Source organism: Amphiprion ocellaris, chromosome 8 (genome assembly GCF_022539595.1).
Source record: "Amphiprion ocellaris isolate individual 3 ecotype Okinawa chromosome 8, ASM2253959v1, whole genome shotgun sequence".
Lineage (NCBI taxonomy): Eukaryota > Metazoa > Chordata > Actinopteri > Pomacentridae > Amphiprion > Amphiprion ocellaris.
Genome location: NC_072773.1, coordinates 2,292,214 through 2,317,280, shown reverse-complemented (window position 1 = coordinate 2,317,280; position 25,067 = coordinate 2,292,214). Strand labels below are relative to the sequence as shown.

General features: G+C 34.2%; 1 protein-coding gene and 1 long non-coding RNA gene across 3 annotated transcripts; one reads left to right on the top strand and one right to left on the bottom strand.

Moving 5' to 3' along the window:
• The first annotated feature begins 2,022 nt into the window (after positions 1–2,022).
• On the top strand, positions 2,023–10,179 carry LOC129349411 (uncharacterized). 2 transcript variants are annotated; one of them, XR_008602407.1, is made up of 3 exons: positions 2,023–2,434; positions 4,175–4,331; positions 6,607–10,179. It is a non-coding gene; the product is annotated as an uncharacterized LOC129349411 (long non-coding RNA). The 2 variants fall into 2 exon arrangements; XR_008602406.1 differs by having other exon boundaries at positions 4,144–4,331.
• A 295-nt stretch (positions 10,180–10,474) lies between these two features.
• LOC129349409 (nucleolar protein 4-like) lies at positions 10,475–24,751 on the bottom strand. The gene is made up of 3 exons (XM_055012585.1): positions 24,444–24,751; positions 20,470–20,581; positions 10,475–10,658 (listed from the first exon to the last, which is right to left on the bottom strand). Exons 1-3 carry the CDS (start codon positions 24,513–24,515, stop codon positions 10,498–10,500), a joined length of 345 nt encoding a protein of 114 aa, XP_054868560.1. The 5' UTR covers positions 24,516–24,751; the 3' UTR covers positions 10,475–10,497.
• Between the last annotated feature and the right edge of the window lie 316 nt (positions 24,752–25,067).

Genomic DNA, 25,067 nt, shown 5'->3' with positions numbered 1-25,067 from the left:
TAATAAAAAACTGTTGTTTTTTCTGATCCCTGTTGTTCAGAATTCATTTATATTTATAGAAATATTGATAACACCTCGAGATGCATGGAAAAAAAAGATGATTTCAAGTGTTTTGAATTTGTTGGTGTGTTTGAAATTAATGATGTCTTAAAAAGATAAAAATAAAAATAAAATGACACCAGAATCTGCTCATTTTCAACTTTTTAATTGTTCTTGAAAGCCGATTTTCATTTTATTTCTTTACTTTATATATTAACCAGCTTTTTTAAAGCTAGCAAAATTAAAGTAAAATATAAAGTATTAATATACATTACAGTAAAAAAGTAAAAAAAAATATTAGAATTAAAAATATATTTTTTAATTAAACTGCATTTACATTATTGTTATTTTCCAGGTATTTTCTGTAATTTAAAAGAAAAAAATATGTATATTAGGGATTTAAACTGTTATTTTACAGATTTTTTTACAGGTACCATTTAATAAAATCATGAAAAAAAATACTTACTTATATATACTTTTATATTTATTTTTATATATATATATATATATATATATATATATATATATATATATATATATATATATATATTCCTTTTAATATATATATAGTATATATATATATATATATATATATATATATATATATATATATATATATATATATATATATTCCTTTTAATATATATATAGTATATATATATATATATATATATATATATAGAGGAAAGTTACCTTAAAAAATTTAAATAAAACAAATAAATAAGACAAATTAAAAATATTAATATCTATAGTGTGTAGAGCCACCATTTTTTTTTCAAGTATTAATAACACCTACAGATGCTTGGAAAAATGTGGATTTTAATTATTTTGAATTTGCTGGTGTGTTTGAAAGGAATTATACTATTATAAAAATAATAATAAAAATAAAATGGCACCAGAAACAGTAAAAACAAACAGAATCTCCTCATTTTCAACTTTCTAATTGTTCTTTGAAGCCGATTTTCATTTCAACTCTGAATTATTATGACTCGAAATATTTAAAAAACGATGCAGGCTCATGTTTTACTTATTGTGAATAAATACAAACATCTATAAGAGGAATATATTTAAATCATTGTCATATAAACAGACATCAAATATCTATAAGAGGAATATATTTAAATTATTGTCTATATGACACTAAATAGGTGCAAAAATGATACGAAAAGATGCAAAAATAACACAAAAAAATGCAAAAATAACACTAAAGATGTAAAAATGACACTAAAAGATGCAAAAATGACATGAAAAGATGCAAAAATGGCACGAGGTGCAAAAATGACACGAAAAGATGCAAAAGTGACACTAAAAGAAAAAGAAGACACAAAAATGACACAAAAATACGCAAAAATGTGTCTAAAAAGTGAAAAATGACACTAAAACATGCAAAAATGACACGAAGAGATGCAAAAACGACAATGAAAAATGCAAAAATAACACTAAAGATGCAAAAATGTCTCTAAAAGATGCAAAACTGACACTAATGATGACTTGAAATATTTAAAAAATCATGCAGGCTCATGTTTAACTTATTGTCATATAAACACACATCCGTAAGAGGAACATATGCAACTTATTGTTAATATAAACATCTATAAGAGGAATGTATGTAACTTATTGTTTATATAAACATCTATAAGAGGAATGTATGTAACTTATTGTTTATATAAACATCTATAAGAGGAATGTATGTAACTTATTGTTTATATAAACATCTATAAGAGGAATGTATGTAACTTGTTGTCATCTTTAGAGGAACCATCTCAGCCTCCAGACTGGTTTCTATTTATAATACTTCTTTGACTCCTCTGCAGCGTTTTTATCTGCAGTTGTGTGATTTTTTTTTCTTTAGTAATTATACGGGACCAACCCCCACCACCTATCTCCCCTCTGCACAGCCAGCAGCACCCCTCCTCCAAAAACTAATGAAACGTCTTTCCTCTGGAGGAGGCTGGATAATGGGCAGGGAGCCATCCATGATAATGAAGCGCCTCATTCTCAGGCTTTTTGTTAATTCTTCCCCCACCTCCACCTTCTCTTCATCCCACCGTCATCTTCGTTTCTTTCTGCTTCCTCCGGACCGAGCCGCCGCCCTGCCGCCCCCTCCCTCCCCCTGCCAGGAAGCATCCTGGGTAATTTCCTCTCTTATTGAATTGGGACGGGGGAAGATAAAGGAGTGCTAATGGAGGATGGCAAATCTGCAGCTCCTTCCTCCTCCTGTCTCTGGGGTAAAAGTACAAATGCCCCTCGCTGCCTCTCCGGCCCAGACAAAAGGCGATGACCTTCTTCTTCTTCTTCGTCTTGTTCTGTTTTCTTTCCTTTCAGGATGCTGCTGAGGCTTTCCATGGAGTCGCTGTGAACCCGATGCTCCCTCAGTCCTCTCCTGTTTCTAGAGGTGAGTGACTCACTGCTCCTCTGTTCCTGTCAGCGCTATAATCACCGTCTGATCCTCCTCACACAGAAATGTAGAAACACAGAAATCCACCTTTCAGACCTCCTCTCTGCTCAGAACTTCACCTCCACTCCTCAGGATTTAAAGAAGCTCTGGGCGTCATGGATGAAGATGAGGCGAAAAACAGCTTTTTATTCAACAGTTGTGGAGGAATCCATCAATTATTTATTTCCAAATATCTGTGCTCTTATAAAAAGGCATAGACATTTATATTTTAAATAATGTCCACATCAAAAATCTATATTTTTTTAAAATAGTAATTTATTCTAATACAGCATTCCACTGTAAAATTACACAGAATTTTACTTAAATCAGTAAAAAAAAGAATTATTTCACAGATATTCGCATTAATTTAAAAGAAAAATGTGTATATTGTCAAGTTGTTATATTATATATTTTAATGCTATTTCTTTTGCATATATATATACATATATACACACACACATATATACATATATATCATAATAACATTTTCTACTCATTAAAGTACATTTTGCATCTTTTATTGTATATATATATATATGTGTGTGTGTGTGTGTGTGTGTGTGTAATTTACATATATATACCCATATATATATACATACACACATATGTATATGCGTATATATATATATATATATATATATATATATATATATATATATATATATATATATATATATATATATATATTAATTACAGATCATATCTACAAAAATATAAAAAATAAATAAATATTATTGAAAACAATATCAATGAAAATCCCAGATAAGAAGGATTGACGTAGACGTTGACAAGACAAATTAATTAATTTATTTCCACATCAAGAACCAGCATTTTAATAATATTTTGTGTTCTTAAAATTTGGGATCACAAAATTTCATTATTTACTGTATTAAAACCAGCAAACATATTCATTATTTTTGTTATAATTTTATAATTTGTCCTCATTTATTAATTTTTAAATGATTTTTTACCTGTTTATTGTTGCCTAAAAACACAAACTGTAAATAATGTCCACATCAAAAATCAAAAAATAGTATTTTCTTCTTTTACAGTCTGACTGAAAGTTGCAGCATTTACTGTATTTAGTTAAAACTACTTATTTTACAAAAACAAAATTATTTAAATTACAAATTTTACAAATATTTGCCATTATTTAATTGGCATTTTGCAGATTTTTTCTTTTTTAAACTATAGATTGCATCTAGTAAAATCAGACAAAAAATATCAATTTACATTACAGTAAAAATGCATTTATTTTTCACGTTTTTTGTGTTTTTTTTAAGAAATTAATGTTTCCTTGTTTTTAAAGATAATTTTCAGTAAAATCACATCCAAAATGTTGTTTTATTAAAAAAACTGACTAAAACTATAAATAATGTCCACATCAAATGGTGTTTTGTTAATTTTCAACCTGCTACCTTATGAAAAATACTGTTTACTGTCTTTAAATCAGTTAAAAATGTCATTATTTTTCATCTAATTGTCGTAATGGTTACCATTTTTAAACCTGTTTTTCCAGCAGCATTACTGCAGTTTTTTTTTTAATATTGTGGATAAAAGTAAGTTGAACAACTGAAAGCAGAGAAGGTTAAAGAACGACGCTCCCTTTAAATGAGACAAACATGCAGAGAAAACATATTTCTTCCTGTATTGGTTTCTCACATGAGGACGATAATGAGGAACATGTCAATATGTCAGCGAGAACCAATTAGAGCTCTGACCGAACGGACCGATCCACCGGTGGAGGACGACGGGATCACCGACGACACGACGGAAGAAAAACAACGGCAGAAAAAACAATGGAAGAAGAAACAACAGAAGAGCGTCGAGTATCGAACCCAACGTGTGTTTTCAGGTATCCAGAGTATCCAACTAGTTGTGTGTTTTTAGATATTTATAATATCCAACTGGTCGTGTGTTTTTAGATATTTATAATATCCAACTAGTTGTGTGTTTTTAGATATTTATAATATCCAACTGGTCGTGTGTTTTTAGATATTTATAATATCCAACTAGTCGTGTGTTTTTAGATATTTATAATATCCAACTAGTCGTGTGTTTTTAGATATTTATAATATCCAACTAGTCGTGTGTTTTTAGATATTTATAATATCCAACTGGTCGTGTGTTTTTAGATATTTATAATATCCAACTAGTCGTGTGTTTTTAGATATTTATAATATCCAACTAGTCGTGTGTTTTTAGATATTTATAATATCCAACTAGTCGTGTGTTTTTAGATATTTATAATATCCAACTAGTCGTGTGTTTTTAGATATTTATAATATCCAACTGGTCGTGTGTTTTTAGATATTTATAATATCCAACTAGTCGTGTGTTTTTAGATATTCATAATATCCAACTAGTCGTGTGTTTTTAGATATTTATAATATCCAACTGGTCGTGTGTTTTTAGATATTCATAATATCCAACTAGTCGTGTGTTTTTAGATATTCATAATATCCAACTAGTCGTGTGTTTTTAGATATTCATAATATCCAACTAGTCGTGTGTTTTTAGATATTCATAATATCGAACTGGTCGTGTGTTTTTAGATATTCATAATATCCAACTAGTCGTGTGTTTTTAGATATTCATAATATCCAACTAGTCGTGTGTTTTTAGATATTCATAATATCCAACTAGTCGTGTGTTTTTAGATATTCATAATATCGAACTGGTCGTGTGTTTTTAGATATTCATAATATCCAACTAGTCGTGTGTTTTTAGATATTTATAATATCCAACTAGTCGTGTGTTTTTAGATATTTATAATATCCAACTAGTCGTGTGTTTTTAGATATTCATAATATCCAACTAGTCGTGTGTTTTTAGATATTTATAATATCCAACTGGTCGTGTGTTTTTAGATATTCATAATATCCAACTAGTCGTGTGTTTTTAGATATTCATAATATCCAACTGGTCGTGTGTTTTTAGATATTCATAATATCCAACTAGTCGTGTGTTTTTAGATATTTATAATATCCAACTGGTCGTGTGTTTTTAGATATTCATAATATCCAACTAGTCGTGTGTTTTTAGATATTCATAATATCCAACTAGTCGTGTGTTTTTAGATATTTATAATATCCAACTGGTCGTGTGTTTTTAGATATTTATAATATCCAACTAGTCGTGTGTTTTTAGATATTTATAATATCCAACTGGTCGTGTGTTTTTAGATATTTATAATATCCAACTAGTCGTGTGTTTTTAGATATTTATAATATCCAACTAGTCGTGTGTTTTTAGATATTTATAATATCCAACTAGTCGTGTGTTTTTAGATATTTATAATATCCAACTAGTCGTGTGTTTTTAGATATTTATAATATCCAACTAGTCGTGTGTTTTTAGATATTTATAATATCCAACTAGTCGTGTGTTTTTAGATATTTATAATATCCAACTAGTCGTGTGTTTTTAGATATTCATAATATCCAACTAGTCGTGTGTTTTTAGATATTTATAATATCCAACTAGTCGTGTGTTTTTAGATATTCATAATATCCAACTAGTCGTGTGTTTTTAGATATTCATAATATCCAACTAGTCGTGTGTTTTTAGATATTCATAATATCCAACTAGTCGTGTGTTTTTAGATATTCATAATATCCAACTGGTCGTGTGTTTTTAGATATTCATAATATCCAACTGGTCGTGTGTTTTTAGATATTCATAATATCGAACTGGTCGTGTGTTTTTAGATATTTATAATATCCAACTAGTCGTGTGTTTTTAGATATTTATAATATCCAACTAGTCGTGTGTTTTTAGATATTTATAATATCCAACTAGTCGTGTGTTTTTAGATATTTATAATATCCAACTAGTCGTGTGTTTTTAGATATTTATAATATCCAACTGGTCGTGTGTTTTTAGATATTTATAATATCCAACTAGTCGTGTGTTTTTAGATATTTATAATATCCAACTAGTCGTGTGTTTTTAGATATTTATAATATCCAACTAGTCGTGTGTTTTTAGATATTTATAATATCCAACTAGTCGTGTGTTTTTAGATATTTATAATATCCAACTAGTCGTGTGTTTTTAGATATTCATAATATCCAACTAGTCGTGTGTTTTTAGATATTTATAATATCCAACTGGTCGTGTGTTTTCAGGTATCCAGAGGGCGAGGCAGACAGACGGACATATAGATCGGCATTCCCGGATAAATTGGCACTTGTGCGTCCGTCTCTCCTCGGCTAATTAAGTCGACGCTCAGAGGCCCGGCTTAATTGGAACGAGCTGCGTTATCTCTGCACACACACAGCGACACACACACAGCGACATACACACACCGACACACACACACCGACACACACACTGGGAGTATGACTGACAGCAGAGTGTGAGCTGCTGATAGTCGCAGAGCTGATGTGGGAACAATATGGAAGATCCTAAAACCACAACCCCCGCTGATCTACGTACACCCACACACAAATGACCTATACACAAACCACCAATATACAAACCATCAATACACAAACTACCCATACTACACAAACCACCTGTATACAATAAATCGAGCCACAAACCGTCAATACACAAATCATCAATACACAAACTGTCCATCCACCCACCATAGATCCACCAACCATAGATCCACCAACCGTAGATCCACCAACCGTAGATCCACCAACCATAGATCTACCAACCGTAGATCCACCCACCATAGATCCACCAACCATAGATCCACCAACCATAGATCTACAAACCATAGATCCACCAACCGTAGATCCACCAACAGTAGATCCACCAACCGTAGATCCACCCACCATAGATCCACCAACCATAGATCCACCAACCATAGATCCACCAACCATAGATCCACCAACCATAGATCTACCAACCGTAGATCCACCAACCATAGATCCACCAACCATAGATCTACCAACCGTAGATCCACCCACCATAGATCCACCAACCATAGATCCACAAACCATAGATCTACAAACCATAGATCCACCAACCATAGATCCACCAACCATAGATCTACCAACCGTAGATCCACCAACCATAGATCCACCAACTGTCAATACACAAACCATTGATACACAAACCACCAATATACAAAAAGTCGACCCACAAACTGTTGGTTCACAAATCATCGATCCACCACCTGTTGACACACAATCTGTCGATCAACAAACCATCAATCCACCAACCTATAAACACACAAAATGTTGATACACAAACTGTATACATTTCAAAAATCCCCAAATTAGGAAGGAAGTTGGTTTTGTGAAGTGGATAATAGAAGTTTTCTACCTGTCAAAGATCCTTCTGTCCCATATTTACCCGGCAAGAAATATCCTGATTTTGCAAATCAACTGGCAGGATTGATTTCTAGAAATACTGCATTTACCAACTAGTCTTTACATCGACACGGTGGATTAGTTAAACAACGGTCCAGAAGAACTGTGTTCATGTTGAGGTGACAGGGTACTGCAGATGAAGGAAACATTGTAAGAAGGAAGAGATGTAACAAAGAGCTGTAGTCAATTAAAGAAAGACTTTGAAATCATATTGGCTCTTCAACGAGCTGATTGGTTGCAGGGAGAAAAAAAAATCTGCATTTGATCTGCAGAAGAATTAAAAAGACCAGAGAGTTCTGAGAGTTTCTACCTGCAGCCTTATTATCCAACAGTAATTCTACCTCAACATGAAAAGCTTTGAACCAGTCTGAGACCAGCTGCACAGATTCATCTGATTCCCGAAAATACATCAACCGATGATGCAGCACAAGAACTCTGGAGGAATCAAACACAAGCTAGCTGCTGTTTATAGATGATCTACATGCTGGTTGTTGAGTTGTTGATACACAAACTGCTGACTGCAAAGTCTAAACTCCACTTTTTGTTCATCCATTGGGGTAAAACAATGCAGAAACACCAACACCACCTCCACGGAAATGTACAAAGAACATTAAATCAGTTAGATCAGGTTGGGCCAATCCAAAGTTGTGAAAACATGGGGGTGGTCACAGGTGGTTTGTTCCTCTTGCTGCTAAAAATAATAGATTAATCCAGAATGTGTTGATGTAGAACTTTTCTCCATATGTCAAAACTGCATTTAAAGACTCTGTAACCAGTTAGAATTAGATTGGAGACTACGGTTCAGTTTAATGTTAGCACCTCAATATCTGCTATGGGAGGAGGTCGGGGTGGATGGATGGGTCAACAATATGTCAGGATTCATCACAGGAAGTCGATGTTTACGCTGTTGTTTCCTACAAAACAGTCAACGTTGGATTCTTTTACCCAACAACTGTTTTCTAACATCTATCAGCACTGATTTCTAGGTTTTATCAAAGCATGTTGATGAATCAACCAGCAAACGTGGAGACTACAGTTAGCTATAATGTTAGCACCTCAATGTCTACTATGGGAGGAGGTCGGGGTTGATGGACGGGTCAACAGTATGTGAGGATTCACCGCAGGAAGTTGATGTTTGCTCTGTTGTTTCTTTAAAAAAATGTCAATATTGGATTATTTTACCCAACAACTGTATTCTAGTCTTTATCCACACTGGTTTCTGATGTATATATTGCACATATATTTTCAGTATTCTACATTTTGCTCGTCAGATCTGCAAATTCACTTTCAGTTCATTTGATACTGTTAGTCTATTGTTGATTCTCCTACCTTTGTATCAATTCTCAGTTAATATTATGTAACTCTTTGGGAACAACACACAAAAAAGAAGCAATAACAAGATGAGAGAACAACCTTAAGGGTAGTTCTAGAGGAAAATTGCAAACAACATATTTTCTCATTGAATTGAATAGATTTGTTGATATGACGACGCATCTGTAATTTTTCTCCATATCAAAGTTGTGTTTAAAGATTCTCAAACCAATAAAAATTAGGCTGTATCAAAGCATGTTGACCAACCAACCAACAAACCTGGAGACTACGATTCAGTTTAATGGTAGCACCTCCATATCTACTATGGGAGGAGGTCGGGGTGGATGGACGGCTCAACAATATGTGAGGATTCACCACAGGAAGTCAATGTTTGCTCTGTTGTTTCTTAAAAAACAGTCAATATTGGATTCTTTCACCCAACAACTGCTCTTTAAAATGTATCTGCACTAAATTCTAATGAATATATCGCACATATATTCTCAATATTCTATATTTTACTTGTCAGATCTGCAGATTTGCTAGTAATTAACTCGATACTCCCAGTCTATTGTTGATCATTTAACCAATTTATCAATTTTGAGTTAATTTTCTGCCACTATTTGGGAAGGAACACAAAAAAGAAGCAACAAGATGAGAAAACAGCCATAAGTGGAGTATTTTCCCATTTAATTCAGTTTGTTGATGTGAGGACGCATCTCGATTTCTGATTTTCTTCAGATCGTCCCTTCTATCTCTGCAGTAACATACCATTATATTCATGTTAAAACCAGAAGAAATCAATTTAATTCTAAACTGTTCCAATGATCTTTTGCTGTCTTTCCACACCATTTTACATTGAATGTTTTTGGAGTTTTTTGCTGCTGATTGGGGAAAATATACACATTTTCTCAACTAAATGTGTGATTAATTGATCTACCTTGAAGCTAACTGATAATGAGCGACTCGTACTTTGACTGACTTGCATCACGATGAGCTCATTTTGATTCCACATGTATCAGGAACCTTTCTGTTCTTGAAAAACGAGAATAAAACCTCAGTTTTTGCCATCTATGTCCGGTTTCTGAGATGATCCTTTCATGTCTTGTAAAAATAACTCCATCTCGCACGTTTAAATGGTTTTGGTGACCAAAAAAAATGATACTTCTTCTCATTACAGTGTTTTAATTGCAAGTGCAGAGCGAGGCGTGGGAGTTTTGTTCCTACCGAGGCATTAGCGGCTTCATTCCTGTTTCCTCCTACACTCAAACCTGTCGCAAACAATTCTGGAGTGAACAAAACAAGCGGGTGGAAGATTTACTTCAAGGATCGACTCCGGAGAAGATTCTGGTGGTCGAAGAAACTCCTAAAAACCCCAAACAAGCTTCAGGCAGTTTGTAGTTTTTGGCATGCAGCCCCGGTTGCGACCGGCTCACATACCTTGTTGCTGCTCATGCACTGCAGCTTCATCTGCTTCATGTAGGTGGTGGTCAGCGGCATGTTGTAGTCGATCGCCTCCGACACCAGGGAGCTCGGCCGGTCGTTCTCTGGAGATGAGACAGAAGACGGTGTCCACATTGTTAAATCAACTACAGGTTATTTATGTAGAAATACACGAAGAGCAACAACTTAAAGCAGAGAAATAAGTGGCTTCACAACCGTTTCCCCTTTGACTGCTTTTTAACCCTGAATCATACTCAGTATAATTTGGCTTTCTGTACAAGAATTTACCAAAAAAGACTCTTTAATGTCAAAGTGAAAGCAGATTTCTACAAAGTAGTGTGAATTAATTCAGAATATTAATGGTAAAAGAGGTGATTGCCAGTCAGTATTTAGTCAATGAACCTTTAGTTGCTGCTAAATCATCCTGTGTTGGTTTTAAGCATCCTGAACATCTGGACGCTGCAGTTTTACCTCATTCTTCTCTAGAAAACTGTTCAAACTCTCTCAGGGATCCTGAGTCAGTAGAACTTTTCAGGTCCGGACACTAATCCTCAGTTGGATTGAGGTCTGGACTTTGATTCGGCCTCTAGAACTTCCACCTTGTTGTCTTCAAACCATTTCTGAGGATCTTTGGCTGATGGAAAACAGATCTCCTCCAAGTCTCAGTTCTCTTCAGACTGCATCAGGTTGTCCTCCAGGATTTCATTTACCCTCTACCTTTACAAGCCTTCCAGGACCTGCTGCTGAGGAACATCATGATGCCGCCACCACCATGCTTCACCTCATGATGCTGCCACCACCGTGCTTCACCTCATGATGCTGCCATCACCGTGCTTCACCTCATGATGATGCCACCACCGTGCTTCACCTCATGATGCTGCCACCACCGTGCTTCACCTCATGATGCTGCCACCACGGTGCTTCACATCATGATGTTGCCACCACCGTGCTTCACATCATGATGCTGCCACCACCATGCTTCATATCATGATGTTGCCACCACCGTGCTTCACATCATGATGCTGCCACCACCATGCTTCACCTCATGATGCTGCCACCACCGTGCTTCACATCATGATGCTGCCACCACCGTGCTTCACATCATGATGCTGCCACCACCATGCTTCACCTCATGATGCTGCCACCACCATGCTTCACCTCATGATGCTGCCACCACCGTGCTTCACATCATGATGTTGCCACTACCATGCTTCACATCATGATGCTGCCACCACCATGCTTCACATCATGATGCTGCCACCACCATGCTTCACCTCATGATGCTGCCACCACGGTGCTTCACATCATGATGTTGCCACCACCATGCTACACATCATGATGCTGCCACCACCATGCTTCACATCATGATGCTGCCACCACCATGCTTCACATCATGATGTTGCCACCACCGTGCTTCACATCATGATGTTGCCACCACCATGCTTCACATCATGATGCTACCACCACCGTGCCTCACATCATGATGCTGCCACCACCATGCCAAACATATCATCTAGTCTGATGGACATAAAGCTCCATCCTGGTCTCCTCAGACCAAAGAACCTTCTTCCAGGTGACTTCAGAGTCTCCACATGTCTTCTGGTGAACTCTAGTCCAGATTTAATTTGAGCTTTTTCCGTCAGAGTCTTTCTCTTTGTCTCCATAAAGCTTTGACTGGTGAAGAACAGACAACAGTTGTTGGATGAACAGTCTCTCCAGAGGAGTCATAGGAGTCTTGGTGGCCTCCCTCACTAGTCTCTCAGTTCTTGAGGACGTTCTGCTCTAGTCAGATTTATTCATGTTCCATCTTCCCTCAATTTCTTAATGATGGATTTAACTGGACTCAGAGATCTTCAGGAACTTGGAAATGTTCTTGTATCATTCAGACTGATGCTTTTAACAACCTTTTCAGTTTCTTGGAGTGTTCTTTCTTTAGTCATTAAGATGTCTTCATGTCCAACAGCACTGATTCAGCTGCATTACTTAAAGTCTGTTTTCACTTTGACATGAAAGAGTCTTTTTTGGTAAATTCTCATCAAAAACAAAGAAACAATCAAACAACAACATGAATTAATTTGACATGATTCAAGGAGGTACTACAGAATATGTTTTACAGGCACTGCATCTGCAAATAAGTCTAAACATGCTTGACAAGCAAGAAAGAGACAGTTCATGAATTTTACTCATTTTTCTGACAATATTTCAGTCCTAGTGCCTTATTTGGGAATAATTTCAGCACACAAACAGCATTAAAAGCCAAATAAATTGTGTTTTACAAGGTAAAGTTCTGCTGGAAACCTTGAGTCCTACATTCATGTGGATGTTACTTTGACATTTATCATAAAATCCAAGTCTCTTCCTGCTTATCTTTCCATCATCATGCAGTGAATTGTAGCTTTTTAAAACCTCCCTTTCCATTTTTATCTTTTGCATGTCCCTCAGCGTGTTTTTATTCCTGCTCTGTCAGAGAGACAACACTAGAGGATGCTCTGGAGCTGAATTACACTCTAAATTAAAAGCTCTGTTCAATACTAAACCATTAACGGCAGAAATAAAAACATCTCCTCCATCTCCGTCCACACCTTCTCCTCCTTTTATCTCCTGACCTGAAGGACAAGGCTAACGTCTGGAATGTCCACAGAACATACACAGATCAATACGGCTTCAGTGAATACACTGGACCGTCATCAGTGATCGGTGATTGATAGTCTGGATGGAGAGAGATGATTCTCCAGGGAGGCAGCGAGAGACGACTGACGGAGCAGCGATGACATTTTATCTTTAGAAAAATACTAGAACCAAATTCAGATTATTATAAAATTATCCAGTGGGTGACTTAAGGGTTCATTTTTATTGGAAAAGCTTTAAATTATCACAATATATTTAAAATTTACTGAGATTCTGCTCAGAGAGATACTAAAACTGCACTGTAAAAAAAATAATTACGCACACAGTAAAATATCAATAGAATTTTTTTGAATTTCTTGGGATGATTTCAATATATTAAAACTAGATAATTTTGTAAAAGTAGAGAGTTTTGATGTGGGTGTCTTATTTTATTTGATTAATTATTATCTGTAATTAAACAAAACAGAAAATCTGCAAAAATAACAATAAAAATATGCAATTTACTAGATCTTTAGTATACATAATTTTTCTTTCAAAGAACAAGAAATGTCTGTAAATTACCATTTAATTTATCTATAACTTAACAAAACTGTTAAAATATGTAAAACAACACTGGAAAATATGCAATTTACCAGATTTAAATCGTAAGTACACATATTTTTTTTCTTTCAAGTAACAGGAAATATCTGTGATATTACCATTTTTAGCTGATTTAAATACAATAAAATTGTTTCTTTTCATTAGATATTATCCATTACTTAAAAAACAGGAAAAATCTGCAAAATAACAATAAAAAATATACAACTGACCAGATTTAAATCCTTAGTTTACATATTTTTTTCAAATAAAAGGAAATATCAGTGAAACAGATTTTTTTTTATTGTTTTAGGCTGATTTGAATACAGTAAAATGATATAATTTTGTGGTCACATAAAAAAACAGATTTCTTTTATGTGGGTGCTATGTTTTTTTTACTTTATTTGACTAATTATTATCTGTAATTTAACAAAACAGGGAAAATCTGTAAAATAATACATTAAAAAATATTTTAAAATATCATCTTACTATACATTTTTTCAAATGTTTAAAAAAATTTAATTTTAAGAAAGAACGAATTAACCATTTGAAAAAAATAAATACATTTTTAATGCGGGAATTTTGTGTTTTATTTCACTAATTATTATCATTGATAATTTTAACAAATCTTAGTAGTTTTAAAGATTCTAAAGTTAAAAGGAGTAAAAAAAAAACAGAAGCTAAACATGGAGTTTAAAATTATCTGTGCTGCTTTTCAAAAACTGTTTTTATTTTTGCACAATATTTTAATTATTGAGTCTTTGTTTTATTTTAAACGTGAACAAAAACCTTTAAATTCTGGAACTGAGTCACACTATGCAGTAAGTGAATGACTTTTCCAGACATTTTCCACATTTAGACACTAACTGTGGCTCAGCTGCTTTTAGATTCTCTGGAATTATAATAAAATTAATGAACAACCGACATCCAGTTATTGCTCTTTATGATTCTAAAGCACCTGAGGTTCTTTATCATAACATGTAATGTTAATTTTGTTTTAAACTAAATACATAACAGAAACCTGCCTACACACACACACACACACACACACACACACACACACACACACACACACACACACACACACTCTGGTCCTGCTGCTGGTGTCAATTAAACTGGTCCTCAGTTGTCACTGATTAATTGCATTTAATAATTCACAGCTGAACTTTAGTGGGAGTCACTTCAGCATAGCGATAAAGGGGACGAGGTCGTGTGTGTGTGTGTGTGTGTGTGTGTGTGTGTGTGTGTGTGTGTGTGTGTGTGTGTGTGTGTGTGTGTGTGTGTGTGTTTTCAGGCCGAACCCCTGCAGGGTGTGAAGGCAATTAGCTGCTCTCCGAGTGGTATCCAGTGACGACAAAACACACTGTTGTCTTTACTGTGTACGGGTGTGTGTGTGTGTGTGTGTGTGTGTGTGTGTGTGTGTGTGTGAGAGAGAGAGATTGTGTGTGTTTGATTGTGTTTGTGTTTATGTGCTCGGCTACAATCACATCTAATTAAATAACTTCCATCATGTCCTGTGGAAGCCTCACATTCACAGTTATTGTTTTGGTTTTAGATTTTTCTAGGACTGGTTTCAGACTGTATGTTGGCCTGGTTCTGGACTTTCTTCTGGTTTGTTTGGTTTTGGTCCTCATTTTGTACTGGTTGTTGAGTGTTTTTAGGACCAGTTTCAGACTGTTTCTAAAACTGGTTTAAGTTTTGGTTTAGGACTGGTTTCAGACCGTATTCTGACTGGTTCTGAACATTTTTGGACTGGTTTAGGTCTGATTTTGGTCCTGCTTTTAGATCTTTTTAGAACTGGTTTCAGACTGTCTTGGGTGGGTCTTCTTTAACCCCAAGAACACCAAACCTACCATCAAGCATGGAGGTGGCAGTATCATGCTCTGGGGCTTTCTAGAAGAGCTTCTGGACTGTTGTCAGACTGTATGTTGGACTGGTTCTGGATTTTCTTGGGACTGGTTTATGTTTGGTTTCAGTCTTGGTTCTGGTTGTGGATGTGATTTAAGGGTGACTCTGGATCTGGTCCTGGATGAGGACTGGTTTCAGACTGTCTTGGGTGGGTCTTGAGCGGGTCTTGAGCTTTGTTTTAGAAGTAGTTTAGATCTGGTGTTGGTCCCAATTTTGTACTGGTTGTTGACTTTTTTAAGACTGGTTTTGGACTGTTTCAAAAACTAGTTTCAGTTTTGTTTAGGACTGGTTTCAGATTGTATTCTGACTGGTTCTGAACATTCTTTGGACTGGTTTAAGTTTGATTTTGGTCCTGGTTTTAGACCTTGTAAAGATTGGTTTCGGACTGGTTTCAGACTGTCTTAGGTGAGTCTTTTTTAACCCCAAGAACACCAAACCTACTATCCAGCATGGTGGTGGCAGTATCATGCTTGTGGACTGGTTTCAGACTGTATGTTGGACTGGTTTTGGACTTTCTTGAGATTGGTTTATGTTTGGTTTCAGTCTTGGTTCTCCTGGTTTTGGATGTGATTTAAAGTTGGTTTAGGATTTATTTTACTCTGGATCTGGTCCTGGATGAGGACTGGTTTAGGACTGTCTTGAGCAGGTCTTGGACTTTTTGTTATAAGTAGTTTATGTTTGGTTTTAGTCCCGATTTTGTACTGGTTGTTGACTTTTTTAGGACTGGTTTTGGACTGTTTCGAAAATGGGTGTCAGTTCTGGTTTAGGACTGGTTTTCTGGGACAGTGTTGTAGATGCTTTTGAATAAAATGGAGTGATTTGTTCCATCGGCGGAACATCAGACTAGACTTCAATTTGCCCAAATACAAAACCAAAACTTGAGTTATCTCCATTATTACTTAAAGAAGCTTCATGATTTAAAGCCACAAAACTGAAACCTACAATAATTCCTCTGTATGTTTTTAGAGTGTTAATGTTGGAAAAACTGCTGTAACAGCACCATGGAGTCTGTGGTTTGTCTTCTAGAAGCTGAACATCAGCAGAAAACCTTTAGATGTTGTGTATTATGTTGATTTTTGATTTTTTTCCTCCCCAGTCCTGCCTCCCTCTCTCTCCCGGCTCGCTGGAAAATGAGCTCGTTTCCTGGGCCATTTTCTTTGTTAAAAGCCATTAATTAGGCTAATTGAGGAGAGAGACAGGACACTCCAATGACTCCTCGATTTAATGAGGGGATGAGGAGGAGGAGGAAGATGGGGGAGGGATGGACGGAGGGCATGAGGAAGGGTGGAGGAGGTGGGACAGGAAGCAGAGGGGGATGATGGGAGGCAGAAACACCAGAAGAAGAAGAAGAAGAAGAAGAGCTGGAAGTCAAGATGGTGGGAGGGAATAAAGAAGGACAAGCTGGAGGGGGATGGAAGGATGGGGGAGGGTCTTAGACTCTTTCTAACCCCAAGAACACCAAACCTACCACCAAGCATGGAGGTGGCAGTATCATGCTCTGGGGCTTTCTAGAAGAGCTTCTGGACTGGTTTCAGACTGTATGTTGGAATGGTTCTGGACTTTCTTGGGACTGGTTTATGTTTGGTTTCAGTCTTCATTGTAGACTTTTTGAAGACTGGTTTCAGACTGTCTTGGGCGGCTCTTGGACTTTTTTTAGAAGTAGTTTAGGTTTGATTTTGGTCCTCATTTTGTACTGGTTTTTGACCCTTTTAGGACCGGTTTTAGACTGATCCTAGACCGGAACTAAAACTAGTTTCAGTTTTGGTGTAGGACTGGTTTCAGACTGTATTCTGACTAGTTTTGAACATTTTTTGGACTGGTTTAAGACTGATTTTGGTCCTGGTTTTAGATCTTTTCAGAACTGGTTTCCGACTGTCTTGGACTTTTGTAGGAGCAGTTTGGGTTTTGTTTGGGCCCGATTTTGTACTGGTTTTTGACTTTTTTAGGACTGGTTTTGGACTGTTTCTAAAACTGGTTTCAGTTTGGGTGTTGGACTGTATTCTGACTGGTTCTGAACAATTTTTTGGACTGGTTTGGTTTGAGTTTGCTCCTAGTTTTAGACCTTTTCAGAACTGGTTTAGGATTGGTTTCAAGCATGGTGGTGGCAGTATCATGCACTGGGGCTTTGTAGAAGTGCTTCTGGACTGGTTTCAGACTGTATGTTGGACTGGTTCTGAACTTTCTTGGGACTGGTTTATGTTTGGTTTCAGTCTTGATTTTAGATTTTTACTAGATAGAAACCTCTGGCAGAACCAGGCACTGGGAGGGCAGACATCTGCCTCGACTGGTTAGGGTTGGTCGACAGGTTCGATCCACCAACTTATGTCTTGGAATCGTTTTAGGAGACGATTCCTTGAATTTTATTTCTGTTATCTGGTTTTATGGTCACTAATCTACAAAAAACACCTAAAATCTACAGATTTATCACTTCTCTTTTGTACCGTTTAGACGCTAGCAGCAGAAAAAAGTCTCCACATTAAAGCAACTCAGCTCCATCTTTGTGTTTCCACTAAACTGGCTGCCGAGTGATGCAGCGTTTCCTGAAGGGAGAAGGAAACATAACGAGGCTAAGTATCTAAAAACAACAGCAGGCAGCTCTTGTTTTTTAATTGTCTGCTGGTTCAGAGGCATCGTTCAGCTCATCAACGTGACCGACGGCGGTGGTGGGAGGGACGAACGAACAGGAAAGGAACTTTAAAAACAACATCTGAGTGGGTTTGTGGCAAATGAATTTCTAATTAAATAACAGAAACAGGAGGACAAATCTGGGCAATCTGCATTTTACAGCATCTGGTTAGAACAAATGATGGATTTTCAGCTATTTTTTTAAAGAGACATGAAAAATAAAGAGATTTTTATTAAATATCACAATTTTAGTGCAATAAGTACAGAATATGTAGTGTTTTACAGGATCTAGTTAGAACAAATGATGTATTTTTGGCTCATTTTTAAGAGACGTAGGATAAAATGATTTTTCATGAAATATCACAATTTTAGCACAGAAAGTTTTATGTTTTACAGCATCTTGTTAGAATAAATTATGCATTTTTGTCATTTTTTAAAAATGAAATGTAGAATAAAGTGATTTTTTAATGAAATATCACAATTTTAGTGCTTTTGTTTTGCATTTTACAGGGTCTAGTTGAACCAAATGGTGTATTTTGGCTAATTTTTACAAGAGAAATGTAGAATAAAGTGATTTTTTTATGAAATATCACAATTTTAGTGATTTTTTTTTGCATTTTACAGTGTCTAGTTGGAACAAAGATATATTTTTGGCTCACTTTAAGTGAGACATAAAGTAGAACAAACTGAATTAGATGAAATTTCATGATTTTAATGGAATGAGTGCAGTTTTTTGTATTTTACAAGATCTAGTTGAAATCAATGGTGTATTTTTTGCTAATTTTTGAAACAGAAATGTCGAATAAAGTGATTTTTTTAAAGAAATATCACAATTTTAGTGCAATTTTTTGGCGTTTTACAGAATCTGGTTGGAACAAATGGTGTCTGTTTGGTGGCTAATTTTTAAGTGAGACAAGTAAATTAAACTGAATTAGATTAAATATCATGATTTTAGTGCAGAATTTTCTGCATTGTACAGTATCTGGTCAGAACAAATTATTTATTTTTGGCTAATTTTTAAAAAGACATGTAGAATAAAGTAATTTTTATGAAATATCTCAATTTTAGTGTAGATTTTTTTGCGTTGTACATGATCTGGTCGGAACAAATGACGTGTTTTTGGTTAATATGAAATGAAACATGTAGAATAAAGATATTTTTCTGACTCATTGTGACTTCAACCTCCGATTTGATTAGTTTTCCTGACAGAATAAAGAGGATTATGGCTGTAAATCTGACAGTTCTTTTGGTTTTACAGTTTCTGGATCTGACAAATGGTGCAGTTTTTTTAGAATTTTAAAACAAAACTATCAAGATTTACACTGAAAAATGAAAATGAAGTACCTGCAACATGAAAAAGAAACTAATCAAACGTTCCTGCAAACATACTTTTACTGACTGCTCGTAAATCTGCCTGATTTTTTGTTTTTTTTTCTTTACAGTCAGATGATGTGATGATTATTTTGCAGGAGGAAGGTTCTTATAAGAAAAAAGAGATGTGAGAAAAAGGATAAATGTATAAGGATAAATGTTCTTTTGGGCAGTTTTTGAAGAATGTTTCAGACATTTTGGATTTTTATTTTATTATTAATGTTTTCAAACAAATCACTTTATTTTGCATGCCTCTTTAAAACTTTGCCAAAAATACATTATTTGTTCTAACCAGATTCTGCAAAACGCTAAAAATTCAGCACTTAAATTGTGATATTTCAGAAAAATCACTTTATTCTACGTCTCTTTTAAAAATGAGCCAAAAATACATCATTTGCATTAACCAGACCTAGTAAAATGCAAAAAAGTCTGCACTCACTGCATTAAAATCATGAAATTTCATCTGATTTAGTTTATTCTACATGTCTCTTTTAAAAATGAGCCAAAAATACATCATTTTTTTCTAACTAGATGCTGCAAAATATGAAATACTCTGCGCTCGCTGCACTAAAATCATGGTATTTCTATCCTGGTATTTCTATTGATATCTCATGTAAATAAACAAATAAATTCCACAGCTGGAATTCTGCTTTTTAATAAATAAATAAAGTGAAGTATATGAAGTGACCAGGGCTGATTCCAGACCTGCAGAAACAGTGAACCCTCAGGGAGAAAGTCACCTTTATTACGTGCTTTAATAAAAAGATCCCAGAGTTGATAATAAATCATTTTGTTGTGAGTTTTTACCTTTATAGTCCTGGCCAGCGGTGCTGATGTGCATCCTCTTCTGACATTCTCCACAACTCATCAGGAAACGAGTCACCGCCTCTCTGGGCAGGAAGGCGTACGTCTCAGCGATCTGGACACAAACAGTGGATTAAAAAACAGGCTTTAGGACCATTTATTCTGGAATCTGGGACTGTTTTTATCTGCAGAGTTCAGAATTAATTCAATCTGGATGTAAATGTCTGCAATTTCCTTTTTTTATATTTTAAAACCAGAAGATCTTGTAATTTACACTCAACTGCAGTTAGTGTTTTTTATAGTGGCAACAATAAATAAATACAGTAAATTACTGGAAATTTCTAGTTATAGAATTAAACAGTAAACCTCATAATTTACTGCAGAGGCTGGAATTATTTATACAGTAAAAAAAATTGTCTCAATAAACTATGATTGTGAAACTACATGAAAATTTAGCACAATTTCAAATTCCTTGGGTAAATTTTGTGTTCTTTAACTTAAAATTTTTAGCCTATTTATTTATTAAATTATTTATTTACTTATTTTATGTTTAAATTTGTTTATTTACATATTTACTGTACTTATTAAATGTATTTACATATTTATTTTTAAAAAATTCTTTATTTATTAAATTTTAAACTGATTTATTTATTTAATTTTTTATTTATTAATGGATTTATTGATTAAACATATTTATGGATTTATTGGATTTATTTATATAATTTTTAAACATTTATTTATTTTAGCACTGCATTTTATTTATTTATCATTATTTATTTATTTATGAAATGTTTAAATGTATTTATTTATTTACCTATTTATCTATTAAATTCCTAAATGTATTTATTTATTTACAGATCTATTTATGAAATGTACTTATTTAATTTTTAAACATATTTATTTATGTATTTTTGTTCTGTATTTTATATATTTATTTATTTATTTATTTATTTAATGTTTCAATGCATTTATTTACACATTAATTTATTAAATTCTTAAATTTATTTAATTGTATTTATTTATTTACAAATTTATTTACTAAATTTATTTATTTTAAAACATATTTACTTATTTTTGTTTTGTATTCACTTTATTTATTATTATTTAATTGTTTACTTATTGTTTCGATGTATTTATTTACTAATTACATTCATTTATTTATTTATTCAATTTTTAAACAGATTCATTAATTTGCAAAGAGAAGAAATTGTATTTTTGTGCTTTTGATAATAAAATAGAAATAAAAAACTACATCGTGCTGTGAATCACAGTCAAAATGCAGAGAAAAGATGATGAAAGCTTTGACATTATTAAACATAAAACTCCTTAAAGGTGATTAAAAGTTTAGTTATTGTATCTTTTAAATGTGTTTCTAATTTTAAATCTCGTCACATAAACGTTACGTGACACTGAAAACTCTGTTAAACACATTATATGAAACCACACTTTAGGAAAAGCTGAGTTATTTTTCATTGCTGCTCACATAAAGATGGAAATGAAAGCAAACGCAGATTTTTAGTCTGGAATTGCTTGTATTTCCCAGAATGCATTTCAGTAGAAGAAACATACCGAGAGTGAAATAAAGAAGAAAAAAGAGCCTCAATCCTCCGATAAACACAGTTTATCTGCAGCTAAAATGGCTTTATGCTGAAATCAAACGTTTCTGCTGCAAAAATCAGAACTAAGTGTGCAGAAAGACGCTGGACAGGATGAAGACGTGAGCTCTGAAGGTTTGTGGGTGTATTTTAATATGCAGAAATCAAATATTTATTCTGCAGGAGAGGCACAAAGACACTAAAGATGGGGGTGGATGGAGGTTTGTAGCAGCCAGGAGGAGGAAAAGCAAAAGAAAATGGATATTAAAGCCTTGAGAGGCACTTTTTGTTTCCTGATTCTGCCTTTATTTTAGCTGGATTCACACCAGGAAGTCAGACTGAAGCTAATCTGTGCAAAAATAATGGAAGTGTGCAAGACTGCAAAACGAAAAACTACAGATCAAGAAAAAAAATGAGGAAAAAGGCAAGAAAAAGCAGATTTAGTGCGTCAACAGAAGCTGCACTTCCATGTTTCCACCAGCAGAGGTCAGTGTCAGCAGCTGAGACGCTTCAGGACCACAGAAAAATGAACTGGGCTCTCAGAAACCTGCGGATTTATTTCATTATTGTTTAAAATCCTCGTTCGTCTGCAGCAGATTGAGCTCAGGTCTCCACAGGTTTAGGTTTTTTAGATTCGGTGTCCGGGGACTGAACGGATCCGACCAGGATAATGAGACGGAGAGAAAAACGGAATAAATAATAAAAGAAATACTTTCACACAATGTCAAACTCACTCTGTCTGACCTAGAAAATGATTTAAATTAACCGTCTGGACTCTTCATCGTTGCTTAAAGTCACATATTAAACCCACAATTATTCAGTCATTTATATTCACCCTCTCAGTAATTAGTTAATTGTTTGTATAAAATATTAAATAAAAGATCGAGATCATCAGACTACTTGATATTTTTCTGACCAAAAGTTTAAAGTTATTAATTTTAACATCACATCTGCAAAAAATAGAAGCAAAATTGGACAAATGTTGACATTTTTGCACAATAAATGACTTAAAACTCATCTCATACGTAGATTATTATTATTATTATTATTATTATTATTATTATTATTATTATTATTATTATTACAATTCTAATTATCATTCATATATTTTTTATTGCAGGTTTGTTATTATTATTATTATTATTATTATTATTATTATTATTATTATTATTTTATTTCTTTTTTTAGTTTTTTTCCTTCGAGATTATTTTTAAAAAAATTTTTGAAGTTATTGCAGGTTTATTATATTTGTAATTTTTAATTTTAGTTTTTATTATTATTATTTCTTGAAGATTTTTAAGACGTTATTGCAGGTTTTTATTAATATTATTATCATTATTAATTAATCAATGAATTAATGAATTGATTAATTAATTCATTCTTATTATTATTTCTTGTAGATGATTTGTCTTTTTCTATAAGTTATTGCAGGTATATTATTATTATTATTACTATCATCAGGTTCCTTCTGCTCCATCGTCTCTGATTCACTTGAACCTTTTTTTTCTTTTTTCTTTTTTTAATCATAAACTAAACACTTAAAACGATATTAGTGAAATTTTGCTTCATATATTTGGTTTTTGCCAGATTTTTCTTTTTTTAAACTTTTTATCAGGTTTTTTCTCATGTTAAAATTAGAGTCTGTTTGAACAACAACATTTTAGAAATGATTAAAGATAAAAACCTGAAGTTTTCTCTCTCATTTCTCATCACGTCACTGATTCAGAATCTGTAATATTGAACAAATAGACTAAACATTTTTCTTTAAAATCATTTCATTCTGCATGTTTCATTTAAATATATATAATCAAATAATCAGTTCCCAGTAGAAAGATTCAGTAAAAAACTAAAAAATCGCCGCTCTTCATCACAAATGTGAAAGTCAGACTGATGCAGCTGCAGCCAGCAGGCGTAGGACAGAAAATTAGGGATGTTTTTGCTCTTTCTGGGTCATTTTTTTTAACAATTTAATGAGCGGTTATGATCCTGGGAAAGTATTTCTGAGGATTTTTTTTGTCATTTTGTCAAAGCTGTTGGCTGGTTTTCAGGTCCAGAGGGTTAAACCAGTTCATAATCAGCAGATTAATTCATTAAATATTAATCTTCTCTTCCGTTTATTTCTTGAAATCATCGTCTATTAGTTTCTGGTGGGAAACTGAAAGTAGATCAGTGACTGTTAGGAAAACCAAAACCACCGAGACGCTTAAAGAGGAACGAAGCTCCGAAGAAGAGGAAGAGAGACGAGGAGGAGGAGCAACAGACGAGTCAGGAGAGAGAAAATACCCCCCAGCGGGGCAAAGGAGGCATCAGACGGAGGCAACAAGGAGGAAAATAAACAGTAGAATGACATACTCAGGATTCAAATAAATGAATAAAACTCACAGCTTTGTAGGTTTTCTTCTGGCCGGCGTGCTTCGGAGCTTTTCCAGGGTCGCTGCTGATCTCCACGTGCATGGAGTAGATGATGTGGAAGAAATCCTCCACCACGGCCACTCGCTTCAGGGACGAGTCCACGCCCGAGACGCCGTCCACGCTCTGAGGAGGACGGACAGCAGCCTTTCACTTCTTATGCACCTTTTTGATTCGCCATTTTGACAGAAACTTCAACAGAAAGTCCACAAACAAACTGGAAAAACAGGCGGATCTGCAACTTTCCCACAGTTCATCTGATGCACCGTTTCACATGTAAAGTTTTCCAATTTTATTCTCTGTGTCTCATTTAAAAATTTGCACTAAAAGATGCAAAAATTGGTACAAAGATGACACTTAAAGAAGCAAAAATGACACTAGAAGATGCAAAAATTATGCTAAAAGATGCAAACATGACACAAAAAGATGCAGAAATGACACTAAAAGAAGTAAATATGATACAAAAGATGCAAAAATGACACTACAAGATGCAAAAAATATGCTAAAAGATGAAAAATTAACACTAAAAGATGCAGAAATGACACTAAAAGAAGTAAATATGATACAAAAAATGCAAAAATGACACTAAAAGATGCA